The following is a 14,335-nucleotide window of genomic DNA, read 5'->3' as shown; positions in this document are numbered from 1 at the left end:
GAAGGATGTTGTAGGTTACAGAGAGACATAGATAAGCTGCAGAGCTGGGCCGAGAGGTGGAAAATGGAGTTGAATGCAGAAAAGTATGAGGTGATTCACTTTGGAAGGAGTAACAGGAATGCAGAGTATTGGGTTAATGCTAAGATTCTTGGGAGTGTAGATGAGCAGAGAGAGCTCAGTGTCCAGCTACGTAGATCCTTGAAAGTTGCCACCCTGGTTGATAGAGTTGCTAAGAAGGCATAAGGTGTGTTAGCTTTCGTTGGGAGAGGGATTGAGTTTCGGAACCACGAGATCATGCTGCAGCTGTACAAAAGTGTGGTGAGGCCACATTTGCAGTATGCATACAGTTCTGGTCACCGCATTATAGGAAGGATGTGGAAGCTTTGGAACAGGTTCATACGAGATTTACTATGATATTGCCTAGTATGGAAGGAAGGTTTTACAAGGAAAGGCTGAGGGACTTGAGGCGACTTAATACAGACTTATAATCAGAGGGTTAGACAGATTGGATAGCGAGAGCCTTTTTCCTCGGATGGTGATGGCCAGCACGAGGGGCATAGTTTTAAATTGAGGAGTGATAGGTATCAGACACATGTCAGGGGTAATTTCTTTACTTCGAGAGTAGTAGGGGCATGGAACAGGAGTAGACTCGCCAACTTTAAAGGCATTTGATTGGTCAATGGATAGGCATATGGATGAGAATGGAGAAGTGTAGGTTAGATAGGCTTCAGATTGGTTCCACAGGTTGGCGCAAACATCGAGGGCTGAAAGGCCTGTACTACACTGTAATGTTCTATATTCTATAATCAAAATTCAGTGGGAAAATAAAACATAAATAACAGTGACATGCATATGCATACTTGTTCAGTTTGTCTTCTTGATAAATGTTAAATACTTACTTGAAGCATACCAACTATTTCAACTTTATTAAAAAAGATGAAGGAGTGAAGTGTTGATAACATGTTTTCCTCAAATACAGAGGGTGTAGGTAGAACCATATCTTGAATGTACTGCACTCTGTACGTCTGGTGGATCTTCTGTTTAAGTTCAGGATCAGATATGGGAATCACCTCTTTAAATTTGGCTGTTTTTGTGAGAAATTCTCTGTGTTTTCTTGGAAGAGATAAAGATGGATCATATTCTAGACATCCTATTACATCCATTATACATTCTTCTGAAAACATGACTTCAAAAAGTGCAGTTCTGTTCAAAAGGAAAATTCCCTTGATTATTTCATACAAGTGGTGCAGTCCTTCCATGTTTTCCAGGTCCTCACACACGTGAAAGAGTTCCAAGAGCTTCTTAATGTAGCCCTCATTTTCCAGTGCAAGTGCAAGCTTCTCCCGCCGCAAGGGTGAAGGTAGTGATGTTGCAACCAGCTCTGCCAGCTCTTCCAATCTGCTCAACTCACATGGTGGAAGTTCCAAACCAGGTGATGACATGTCATCAAAACGCTCCTCCTCAGATTCATCCACGAGGTCCTGCGTGATATCCACTGAGGGGTCCTTCCCTTGAACCTGACAACAACAAACAGCAGAATTATTCTAATGCAAAACGATGTCATCAGAATTTTTTGTTTGATTAACAGATTTCACACAAACAAACAGTATTTGTTGTGAGTGATCTGCATTGATTAAAGATATAATTATCAAGATAGCTCTTATAGTTCCAAATACTGAGGAAAATATCTAGCTGTCAGTTTACTAACATGACCACAAATAATCAGATTTCAAAATGATATAAAGTGAAAAAGATAAATGAACAAACCATCTCAAATAACACCATTTTTTCAACGTATAACAGAATGATAATAAGTTTCTCTATAACCCCTCATGTACAAAAAAAACGCTGCAGCCATCTTTGGCAAGATCAAAATGAACTGCGTGCATAAATCTGCGATATATATCAAGAACATGGTTACACTAAGCGTTCTAATTACACTGAAAGTGCAAAACACCATTTTAGCATATCTTTCATAACTAAAATGCCTCCCCCAACCCCTCTGCAACATCTTTATTTTGAATCCTAGAAGTATCCGATTCTATAGCAGGCTCCACCAAACAATGCAATTATCAATAAAATCTCATGTGCTGGTATGCTTTAATTGAATAGTACCTTTGATGAACAATAATCAAACACATCTGTATGGGGGAAGACTATAACTAAAGTAGCACAAGTCCAGTTCACATATCAAGCTCACTGGATAGCACAATTCCGTGCTAATCACGGAAGGATGCTTTACTGGGAGAACAGTTCGCTAACTTTCATTTTAGATCAGTTTTTTTTCCCCTAAAAACTACACTATATTACTAACGAAGAGCTTATGTGCGAAATGTCGACTCTCCTGCTCTTTGGATGCTGCCTAACTGGCTGTGCTTTTCCAGCACCACACACTTTGACTAAATTGCTACAACTTATTTATTTTATGAATATGTGGAGAAGACAATCTGGTTGTGCTGCATTGATCTCTTGATACAAAATTTAACTCACAAGTAGACTGTATTTTAGTTTCCTGAAAGAAAATATATATTTTCCTATCAACCTCCTTACATCCCTGAATTCACCTTCTCCAAAGCAACTTTGTCAAATGCTTTGCTTTATCAAAGTTCTGTTAACAGAAATAATATCAAGTTATTCAGTTTCAAAAATCTGGCAGTACACAGCGTACAATACTCTTAAAGTTCTCTACATAAACGCAGGTCCTATGGTAATAACTTGCTATGCCACTGCTAAGTGTCCTGAATTTCTTCAAACAACTGGGAAACCAAGGAGGCAAGCCCTAAGTCTATCCTAGCCAGAACGGGATCAAATTCTGCGCTGTTGGTATTAATCGGATTTCCCTGCGAGCTGTCTAGCTAACTGGGTTAACTGGTCTCACAGCATACTCCAGGACATGCCAAATCAATTGAAAGACAAGAAAATACTTCTAAAGTGCTGTTAATGTTATGTCAGCAAATGCAACAACTAATCTGTGCGCAGTAAACCAGAAATGAAATACTAGTTCACCATTTTATAGGTGCTCACTTTACTGTCTCACTCAAAAATAATGCAGTACCCTTAATCCACTAAATGTGTGTTCAAAATCTGTGTAAGCTAAACTTTCAAAAATATACCTTGTACATGGGATTTGGGCCTCACCGATTAGGTCAGTATTGACTACCCAAATCTAATTTCCCTTAAGCTGGTGTTGTGAGCAGTCTTCTTGAACTGCTGCAAGCCTTAGATATTGTTGGGAAACAAGTTGAAATATTGTTTCATTGCTTGAATTAAGATCTAACTATCCTATATATAGCTTTGTTTGTAATTTGAAATGATCTGACATATAAAACTAATCTCAGTAATTGCATAATTGTACTATTGATAGTCATAAAATTCACCTGGTGTGCTAATGTATTTTAGGGAAGGAAATTTGCTGTTCTTACTTGGACTGACTTCTGCATACCACCAGATTAACAGTCATGTGGTTTGCTTTTAACTGCCCTGAAACTCATGCAACTCATTCAGTTAAGGGGTAATTACTGATAGGCAACAAATGCTGACCTCATCAGTGATGCCCACAAAAGAAAGTGAAAAATGAACTTGGGGAAACTCTACTCCAATCATAGCCACTGAAGTGGATGTTACTACTGGTCAGAAGTTGACAGTTGACACATTAATAGAGAGAGAATAGGCTGATAAAAATAAGAGACAATTTCTCAGTTGAGAGAGAATGGTATATGTTGGACCAGTTAGGTTTTTCCACTTAAGCCAAAAGTTCTCGCCTTTTGAGAATTCCTTTCAAATAAGTTTCTAGTATCAAAATAAATGAACATGGGAAGATCATGAACAAGGCATCAGTAACTTTCTAACAGATGGAAATAGAGCGAGTTCAATAAATTTAACTGGCATGCATGGGCAATGTAATCTCGGATATTGTGGATATCTCAAAATGGTTAATCTCGAAGTGCCAAACTATGTTTCGACTCTTGAAAGATGAAGAAGCTACCACTATGACAGCTTTATAATTGCCTACCAGTATTTGCAATCCCAGGGTAAATATAAACTTCACCACAGCAGCATCATGCAACAACAGAGCAGTTTCACACTGCTTACTGGAGTGGTGTCCTTAATTTCCCACGGAGGAGGTTCTCTATCTCAGCAGCATTTTAAGGAGCTATTACTGAGAGAGGTAAATGCCTTAATCCACAATCGATTAAGAGGCAAGTCAGAATACTTAAAAAAAAAAATCTGAGGGCCAACACAGTCGACTTAGACTTCCACACTGCATTTATGGCAAGGCAAGTACAGGGTTTCAATAAATTGCGGGATTTTCTGCAAGCTACATCAGTGGTCCTGTTGTCTAAAATTTATTAATCATTTATGATCTTGTGATTCATTGTGTTGTGTTCCTTTCTAAACAAGGATTTCAAAAAGTATCAGCACAGGCACACATTCAACTTTACACCAGGCTGTGGCTTTCCAGGCTCAATACTAAACCCAGCAGCTTTAGCTGATAACCACCACTGCACTTTTTCCCCTCAAAACAGCAGTTGCTGGTATAATTCTATTTTATTTTAAATATCCTCTAGACCAGTTTTTGTTGCTTTGCTTGTCCCGCTATTCACCTTGCCTTGAAACATCATCCCAATTGATATTTAACTTTTATTTCTTCAATCCCATCACAAACTTTCCTTTTTGTTCCTTCCTTCCCCACCTTTCTTTCTCTACATCTGGACTTGCTCTCTCCTATAACTTTAGGACCAAAGAGTGTCCTCTATACTTGCTTAAAACTTGTTAAATGTAATTTTTCCCAGCCGAATGAACTGAGGTTGGAATCTTTTATATAAGGATAGGGGCTGGAGGAAATGGTTGTGGTGTCGGTAGTTGCCTTTTTTTTGAAAAAGGGGGAGGAGTGGAGAGGGAAGGAAAGAAAAGCTAGCCTCATGGGTAAATCTCTTAATTTGTCCTTTAATTGTTTAAATTTGTTTCCTAATACCAGAAGGAGGTCAGGCCACTGCTGGGAATCCTCAATAATTGGGTTTCAGCAAGGACAGAGCCTCTCAGTTTGCCATAGTTCCCCACTACCTCCTAATCCACCATTTTGGGATGCAGTAATAACGTTAGCCATTAACTCTGCTTCTTTCTTGACAGACGCCATCTGATCTGCTGAATGTTTCCAAAACAATTTTTGTTAGATTTCAGATTTCCAACGTCTAAAATAATGTTCTCTTGAATTGTGTTTGTGTGTGCCACTCAACAATTAGGAACATGCTGCACAAGAAACAAACTGGCCATGCATAAACAAGTCTTTTTGAGACGAATGTGTCCCAACAGACAGACGATGGCCTAACAGTATTACTACTGGACTGTTAATCCAAAGACCCAGGTAACATTCTAGGGAACTGGGTTTGAATCCTGTAATGGCAGATGGTGGAATATGAATTTGATAAAAAATTTGGAATTCGAAGTCAAAGGATGACCATGAATCCTTTGTCGATTGTCAGAAAAACCCATCTGATTCATCAATGCACTTCAGGGAAGGAAATTGCCAACCTTATCTGGTCTGGCCTATATGTGACTCCAGATCCACAGCAATACGGGTGACTCTTACCACCCTTGGGTCAATTAGGGATGGGCAATAAACGTTGGCTCATGCACAACACCCTCATCCCATGAATGAATAAAAAATTTAAAAGGAACAGTGAATTCTAAGAAACAGCAAATGTGAAATTGAGAGAACATGCTCTGCTTTAAAAGGACTGCAGCATTCTACTTTTCTAAGTTTGCATTTTTTGTTGCCATATAGAATAACATTTCATTAGTCACATAGTGAAGTTTTATTGTAAATTACAAAGGGCAATATATACAACAACAGTGTTTTACTCATGTTTGTTGTAAGTAGTATTCAACCACCCTTAGGACACTCAGGAATGCACTGAAGCATTCCTGGTAATGAAAACTACAAGTAAACAGTGCTAAAAATAGACATGACATAATTCTGCACAAACAGTGTCACTGCATTATCTTAAGCTTTTTAAACAAAAATTAAACCTATTTTAGCTGCAATATTACACTTTCCTATGTGTTTCATCACCCCATTCTCGCCACCTGATTCATGATTTAGAATATGGTAGCCAGTTATATTCAAGTTAGGTCTGATCTCGGTCAAAAACACAACATAAGAATTAGCAGCAGGAGTCAAACTATTTTGGCCCATCTAGACTGATTCAGCATTCAATAAGATCATGGCTGTGACTGTAATAAGACCTGTCTCAATTCTACATTCCCACCACCACCCCAGCTTTAACTTCCTTGTTGGTCAGGACCAGTATACCTCTGCCTTGAAAATATGGCTCTATTGGTACAGATTACTTGGCTTCATAAAACATTAAGTTTATTCATAATAGTGATATTAGGAGAAATGACAAGTTTGTATAATAAAGGAGACAGAACAAAAAAAATCAGGTAGCTATTTTTGAGTTGACACATATTGAATGGCAGAGAAATGGCTTGCACACAATCCTTCCCACTGTTAAAAGTGTCCGGAAGCCAAACCTATAGGATAGCATTTATATGCATTTTGAGAGGTAAGGACTAATTAGGGATACTCAGCATGGTTTTATGCAAGGGAAATCATGTATCACAAACACTCCCTAGGACCTTACCATTAAGTGTATAAGTCCTGCTAAGATTTGCTTTCCCAAAATGCAGCACCCCGCATTTATCTGCATTAAACTCCATCTGCCACGTCTCAGCCCATTGACTCATCAGGTCCAGATCCTGTTGTAATCTGAGGTAACCCTCTTCGCTGTCCACTACACCTCCAATTTTGGTGTCATCTGCAAACTTACTAACTGTACCTCTTATGCTCGTGTCCAATGATTTGGATCCGAGCATAAGAGGTACAGTTAGTAAGTTTGCAGATGACACCAAAATTGGAGGTGTAGTGGACAGCGAAGAGGGTTACCTCAGATTACAACAGGATCTGGACCAGATGGGCCAATGGGCTGAGAAGTGGCAAATGGAGTTCAATTCCGATAAATGCGAGGTGCTGCATTTTGGGAAAGCAAATCTTAGCAGGACTTATACACTTAATGGTAAGGTCCTAGGGAGTGTTGCTGAACAAAGAGATCTTGGAATGCAGGTTCATAGCTCCTTGAAAGTGGAGTCGCAGGTAGATAGGTTAGTGAAGAAGCATTTGGTATGCTTTCCTTTAATGGTCAGTGTATTGAGTACAGGAGTTGGGAGGCCATGTTGCAGCTGTACAGGTCATTGGTTAGGCACTGTTGGAACATTGCGTGTAATTCTTGTTTCCTTCCTATCGGAAAGATGTCGTGAAACATGAAAGGGTTCAGAAAAGATTTACAAGGATGTTGCCTGAGTTGGAGGATGAGAGCTATGGGGAGAGGCTGAACAGGCTGGGGCTGTTTTCCTTGGAGTGTCGGAGGCTGAGGGGTGACCTTATAGAGGTTTACAAAATTATGAGGGGTATGGATAGGATAAATAGTCAAAGTCTTTTTCCTGGGGTCAGGGAGTCCAGAACTAGAGGGCATATGTTTAGGGGGAGAGGGGAAAGATATAAAAGAGACCTCGGGGAAACTTTTTCATGCAGAGGGTGGTATGTGTATGGAACGAGCTGCCAGAGGAAGTGGTGGAGGCTTGTACAATTGCAACATTTAAGAGGCATTTGGATGGGTATATGAATAGGAAGGGCTTGGAGGGATATGGGCCGGCTGCTGGCAGGTCGGACTAGATTGGGTTGGGATATCTGGGCGGCATGGACGGGTTGGACCGAAGGGTCTGTTTCCATGCTGTACATCTCTATGACTTTATGACATTTTAACCTGACTTAATTTTTTGAGGAAATAAGGATTGATGAGGGAAGAGTGGTAGACATTGGTTATATAGATTTTAGTAAAGACTTTGATAAGGTTCCACATGGTAGACTAATTAGTAAAGTTAGATCATATGGGATTCAGGGTGAGCTTGCCATTCAGATGCAAAATTGACATGATGGTAAGATACAGAGGGTGGTAATGGAGAGTTGTTTTTCCCACTTGAGACTGACACGGGGATTAGTGTTGGGTCCACTTTTTTTTTCATTTATATAAAGAATTTGGATGAGAAGATGGGAGACATGATTAGTATGTTTGCTGATGACACCAAAATTGGTGGTATAATGGACAGTGAAGAACGTTCTCCAAGATTACAAGAGATCTTAATCAATTTGGTCAATGGACTCAGGCATGACAGATGGGGTTTAATTTGGATAAATGCATGGTACTGCATTTTGGTAAAACAAATAAGAGTACGACTTATACAATTAATGGTAAGGCCCTAGATAGTGTGATAGAACAGAGGAACCTAAGCACAGATAGAAAATTCCTTGTAATTTGTGTCACAGGTAGACAGGGTTATATAGATTTTAGTAAAGAATGCTTGCCTTCATTTCTCAGACCGAGCAGTTGGGATGTCATGTTGAGGTTGTACAGGACATTGGTGAGGCCTCTAATGGAGTACGGTATGCAGAATATGCTGGATGGGTTGGGATTTTTTTCACTGGAGTGTAGGAGGTTGAGGGGTGATTTAATAGAGGTTTATAAAAAAAGGAGGGGCATAAATAAGGTGAATAGCAAGAGTCTTTTCCCTCGGGTGGGGGAGCTCAAAACTAGGAGCATGATTTTTAAGATGAATGGAGAAAGTTTTAAAAAGGACACGAGGGGCAACTGTTTTTTTTTTAACAGAGTGGTTCATGTGCAGAATAAATTGCCAGAGGAAGTGGTGGATGCAGGTATAGTTTCAACAGTTAAGACATTTGGATACAAGTACATGAATAGGAAAGGTTTGGAGGAATATGGGCCAAAAGCAGGCAGGTGGCAGAAGTTTAGCTTGGGAACATGGCTGGCATGGACTAGTTGGACTGAAGGGTCGGTTTCCATACTGTATGACTCAATGACTCTATAGAAATTCATGCCTGAAGATGAAAAGTTTTTGGAGCATGGCAGTGTTGGCAGAGCCAGCAGGACAGCAGTATACAAATGTAAAATAACATCTAAATTACCCATTGGCTTAATAACAGTTAAAGTCTGAAGAAAACAACATACATCAGACATATACTGATATTAAAACTAATCTCGATACCTATTTGACAGTGAAAGTAGCAACACGAGTCAATAATATCAAAATAAAAATCGAATAGTCTAGTCTTCTGTAGACTAATTACTGGGGTGAATGCTTAGAGGGATAGAACTGAAAAATAGAGAAGTTGCATTACATTTTCAATTTGACCATACTTGAGAGAGTACTGTGTGCTGATCATATCCATATTATTGATAAAACAGAGAGGCACTGGAAAGCATGCATAAAATTCTTATCAGAATGATTCCAGAACCAACAGATATTAAGTCCTGGTGAGGAGTAAATGGGCTGGGAATATTTAGAAAAAGAGGAAAGCTGAGGGGACAGCTAAAAGATGTTTTCAAAATGTTTAAAAAAAAGTCCGGCATTTTAGATCTATGTTAGATAATATTATTTGTGGGAACGTTTAAAATTAGAGACCATACTAATAAATCTATATAGAAAGTTGTTAAATTAATGGCTACCACAAGAGTAGTATGAGGGAACAAGCAGACACATTTAGAAGGGAAGCTGGATGAAGACCAAAAGTGAAAAAAACAGAAGATTTTACTGCCAGAGTTAGGTGAACTAGATGGAAAACGACTTGTATTGATGATAAACACTGGAACACATTAGCTGGGGAGAATAGGTTGTTCTTGCACTGCATATTCCATGTAAATTTGTTTAATGGTTATTATGCATTTTATGTCCACATGTAAAACTATTAATTGTTAGTCAAAATGCTTATTTTCCCCTAAGGAAAATAAGCAGCAGGAACAGTAAACAAATACATGGGCAAATATATTACTTCCAAATTACTTTTAAGAATTCTAATTTGACGATCAGGAGTCTACACTGATGACAGCTATGAAATGAACGAAGTTTTGAAACAAAAGAATTCTTTAGAATTTGCTACAATCTAAAAGCTTGTGGAAGAGGATTATTAAAAATAAACCTTCAACACTCCCATCATGCTGAGGGTTCAAAACACCGCAACAGTTAACAAAAGAACAGCTAGAACCTTTCACATTTACAGTTGGTACTGACTACTCAATAGCATTGTACGTGTCTTAAACACACAGTAGTTCAAGATGACAGCTCAACACCATCATCTCAGGGTTATTAGCATGGACAGTAAATGACAGCCCTAACTGTAACGGCAAGCACATACTTAAGAGATTTTCAAGTATAGCAGATAAATAGAGAATGCATCTTCTGTGGCAGGAAGGATTGTAAGAACCGTCTCTTATCATTTTTGTGCTTTTTAAAATTGTAGACAGAAATGAGAAAGAATTGTTTTAAAGCTGATGTTTTGAAAGAGTTTTGTAAATGCAGTAACTTGACACCCATGACAAGCAGTGTGTTTGTCCTCAATTACCATTCCATCAGCATTCACATCCAGAGGGTTATTGGCCACCATTTCTGCCTCCTCAAATGGATGCCACCACCAGATATATACGCTCCCCCCCCAATAAATCCAATCCTTGGGCTGTTTAATTGTTTCTCTCTTTCTTTGGGCTCTACCTCCACCTATTGTTTATTCCTCCCTCTTCCTCCCACCTTTTGCATAAAAACCACCCTTTCCTAGCTAGCATCAATTCTGAAGAGTCACTGGATCTAAAACATTAACTTTGATTTCTCTCCACAGATGCTGCCAGATTTGCAATTTTCCAGTAGTTTCCATTTTTGTTTCAGATTTCCAGCATCCACAGTTCATTTGGTTTTTGGTCTGCACAGCAGTTTGAACAGACAGTAAAAGATAACAAAGATAAAAACTAAGACCAATGGTACGCCGGAAGATTGGGAAACTTGTAAAGATCTAAATCTTCAGAGTGCTTTCAGTGCAGAAGGATCTGTGTATCCTTGTGCATGAATTGCAGAATAAAGGAGAAGGGTATAAAAGTAGGGAAGTGTTGCTGCAACTGTACAAAGTATCAGTGAGACCGCACCGGAGTATTGTATAGAATTTTGGTCCTTTTACATGAGGTGGGATGTAACTGATTTGGAGGCAGTCCAGAGGAGCTTCAGTATATTGATTCCAGAGGTGCAGGATTTATCTTGAGAGATTAAGCACATTAGGCTTTTACTCTCTGCAGTGTGGAAAAATGCAAGGAGATCTAACTGCGGTAAATAAGATGATGAAGGGGATTAACAAAGTAGACACAGTGGATGTTTCCCCTTGTGCGGCAAGCTCAAACAAGAGGTCATAGTTTTAGGATAAGTGGTAGCAGATTGAAAACAGAGGTAAGGAATTACTTCTCTCAAAAGGGTCTTGAATCCGAGGAATTCACTACCTCAGATTTTTAATTAGTGTTGGGTTTATGAGTAATTAGTATTAGTATTACGAGCGCTGGCAGGAAAACGGAGTGGAGGCTGAGATGAGATCAGCCATGATCAGACTGAATGGGTGAGCTGACTTGATGAGCTGAATTGCCTACTCCTTCCTCTAGTTTTTATGTTCTTATTGTAATTTTAATTGCGCTGCAATTGCTGGAACCATATAAAAAGTTATTTAGGCCATAAGTAAAAGAGTTGCTTGGCCAGCAGAGGGAGAGAACTGGTGATGACTTAACCAGATGGTCACCACACCACAGGTGAGGGGAGACCTTGAGAAGGAGTCTTTCATGGTAACTTCAGTTGGTGCAGGAATTGAACCAGTGTTGTTGGCATCACTCTAAATTGCAAAAGTGAAAGATTTTTCAGGGGGGGGGGGCGTGTACATCATTGAGTATATATAAAGTTATGAAGGGCTTAGCCACGAGGAAACTTTTGCCTATTGTGGAAGGATCAGTCACCAAGGGGCATAGATTTAGTGAGAGAGGCAGAAGGTTAGTAAGAAGAAAGTTTTTTTTCACCCGAAGGATAGTAGGAATCTGGAACTCACTGTTTGTAAGGGTGGTACAGGCAGAAACTGTCATAATATTGAAAAAGTATTTCGATTTGCACTTGCGATGCCAAGGTATACCTAATACTTCCTTATATGATGTCACAGTTTGCCTGTTAACTCTTCCATAAAGCACTTTAGAATGTTTAGATACCTTAAAGGCACCATATAAATAATGGCTGTTTCAGTTACTGCTAAAACGTAGAGGGTTGTTTGGTCATGAACGGTCTAGCAAAAACAATCTTGAAAGCAGAATATATGTTAGGAATGAAAGGAAATGGGGTGTCTCCTTTTAGTGAGTCATTATAGTATTCTAATCACACAATACAAAACACAACTTTTAAAATAAAGTCATTGAAGCTAAAATCTACAACTAAGTGATTTATTAATAAACTTCAACCTCGCTTTGGAAGCAGTTCAAAAGAAAACCTTGCATAGAAACCACAATGTTATCAAACATTAAGCAGGAAGTCAGCACTAATAGTGAGAACTAGATTTTTTTATTTTCAGCAGCAATCAACACCAATGACCTTTAGATACAGCACATTTAGCAAGATAAAGTCACAGACAATGGACAAAAACAGGCTGCTCGAAAAGAGATAGCTTGGTCACCAATATTAATGATTGCCCACAATCAATACCTAAATATGGGACAAACGTGTTATGCTTGAAATATAACTGAAAGATTAATATTTATATCAATGTGCTTAGTGATGATGTCAATAAATGAAAAAAATCAAGTCGTAAAGGAGAAGGCACACTGGCATTACAAAAATATCACAACGACATTTCAGCTTGGATGTTTAAATACAAATTTTACTGATTAAAAAAACTATGCTATACTAAAAGCCAAAGTGTTTAAAAACAACTGAAGGAATGAAGTAGCAGGCCCCAAAAAATATTAATTTGGGCTATTTTTAAACAGCTTAGTGTTTGTGCAACACTGGCAGGACAGTATTTTAATATCCACTCTTGCTACATTGTCGGAATGAAGAGTTACCTACATTGGGTGGGACTGGAGGAACATGTGGACTTGACTGCATACTGGTGCACGCATCAATCACTGGCATATTGTTTTAAATCCTTTCATCAGGAAGGGCTTTTGCCCGAAACGCCGATTTTCCTGCTCCTCGAATGCTGCCTGACCTGCTGTGCTTTTCCAGCACCACTCTAATCTTGACTTTAAGCTCCAGCATCTGCAGTACTCACTTTTGCCTATATTGTTTTAAATGACAGCCTAGCAGTCTATCTTGTCATCTTCTGCTGTTACTTTACATATTCCCAAACTTTCTGAATTCAAATTTGTGAATTGCAATAGTGAGAATTGAGGATGAGTGTACGATGTGTGTGGAATTCTTAATTACAGAGGAATATGGAGGTTGGATCATTAAATGTATTCAGACAGATTTTTAATAAAGGAAGAGAATCAAGGGTCAAAGGACCAAGGCAGAAAAGTTGTGTTGAGGATTATCAATGAATGGTGAAGCAGATTCAGTGGCAAAGTGAACTACTTTTACATCTTCTGGTTTTATTTATATTCAAACCTCACATTCCCAGACCAGTTTTATTTCATTAAACCAATGATCCCTTTCAATTCAGCCCAGTAAAATACATTTTAAGAATAAACCCAGTCATTGAAAAATTCAGACTTAAAATTTGAGGTGGTTCATATTGAATAATACTATATAATTGTAATTGTTGTTTTGTAATACTCACCTGGCATATCTTTTCCCATATTTCATCGCAGCCTGCTTTTTCTTGAAAACTGAGGGCCAAGTCATAATTTTCTGCCTCAGACCACACAATCAGTGTATCCTAAAATATGTAAAGTAGAAAATCAATAAGAAGTGCAGATATATTAATAGAATCAGTACCATTGTGCTGCTTGGCTGCTCATGAACATCAAAATTGGCATGATGGTAATTACAAAGAAGTAATCTAAAACACTGTTGGGAAACAGTGGCACTACAGTACTACAAATATCAAAGGATACAAAATTCTTGTAGGAAATAAAGTTGTGTCAAATATCTGCTAAATACAGAAGGCTGTATTACCTCTGCTCTTTCAGATAGCTTCCCTACAGTTAACCCAACAGGGTTAGGGTTATGGAGAGGTTGATCCTTACGTCACTGATCAACGTGCATCACAGAGTCAAAGAGATGTACAGCATTGAAACAGACCCTTCGGTCCAATCCGTCATGAGGACCAGGTATCCTAACCCAATCTAGTCCCACCTGCCAGCACCCGGCCCATATCCCTCAAAACCCTTCCTATTCATATACCCATCCAAATGCCTCTTAAATGTTACAATTGTACCAGCCTCCACCACTTCCTCTGGCAGCTCATTCCAGACAC

General features: G+C 38.9%; 1 protein-coding gene across 3 annotated transcripts in view; it reads right to left on the bottom strand.

The window, feature by feature from the left end:
* Positions 1 to 14,335, bottom strand: part of ppp4r3a (protein phosphatase 4 regulatory subunit 3A) — a 138,534-nt gene that overhangs the window by 61,641 nt on the left and 62,558 nt on the right. For all 3 annotated transcript variants that reach the window (XM_043696929.2, XM_043696928.2, XM_043696926.2), the window contains exons 3-4: positions 13,697 to 13,795; positions 900 to 1,517 (exon numbers count right to left, since the gene is read on the bottom strand). In XM_043696929.2, coding sequence (XP_043552864.1) covers positions 900 to 1,517; positions 13,697 to 13,795 — 717 coding nt within the window. The remainder of the gene's footprint in view (positions 1 to 899; positions 1,518 to 13,696; positions 13,796 to 14,335) is intronic.

Source organism: Chiloscyllium plagiosum, unplaced genomic scaffold (assembly GCF_037043375.1).
Source record: "Chiloscyllium plagiosum isolate Xiang-an unplaced genomic scaffold, Cpla_swu_hap1 HiC_scaffold_8, whole genome shotgun sequence".
Classification (NCBI taxonomy): domain Eukaryota; kingdom Metazoa; phylum Chordata; class Chondrichthyes; order Orectolobiformes; family Hemiscylliidae; genus Chiloscyllium; species Chiloscyllium plagiosum.
Note: the sequence above shows the minus strand (reverse complement) of the source record. Positions and strands in the feature narration are given on the sequence as shown.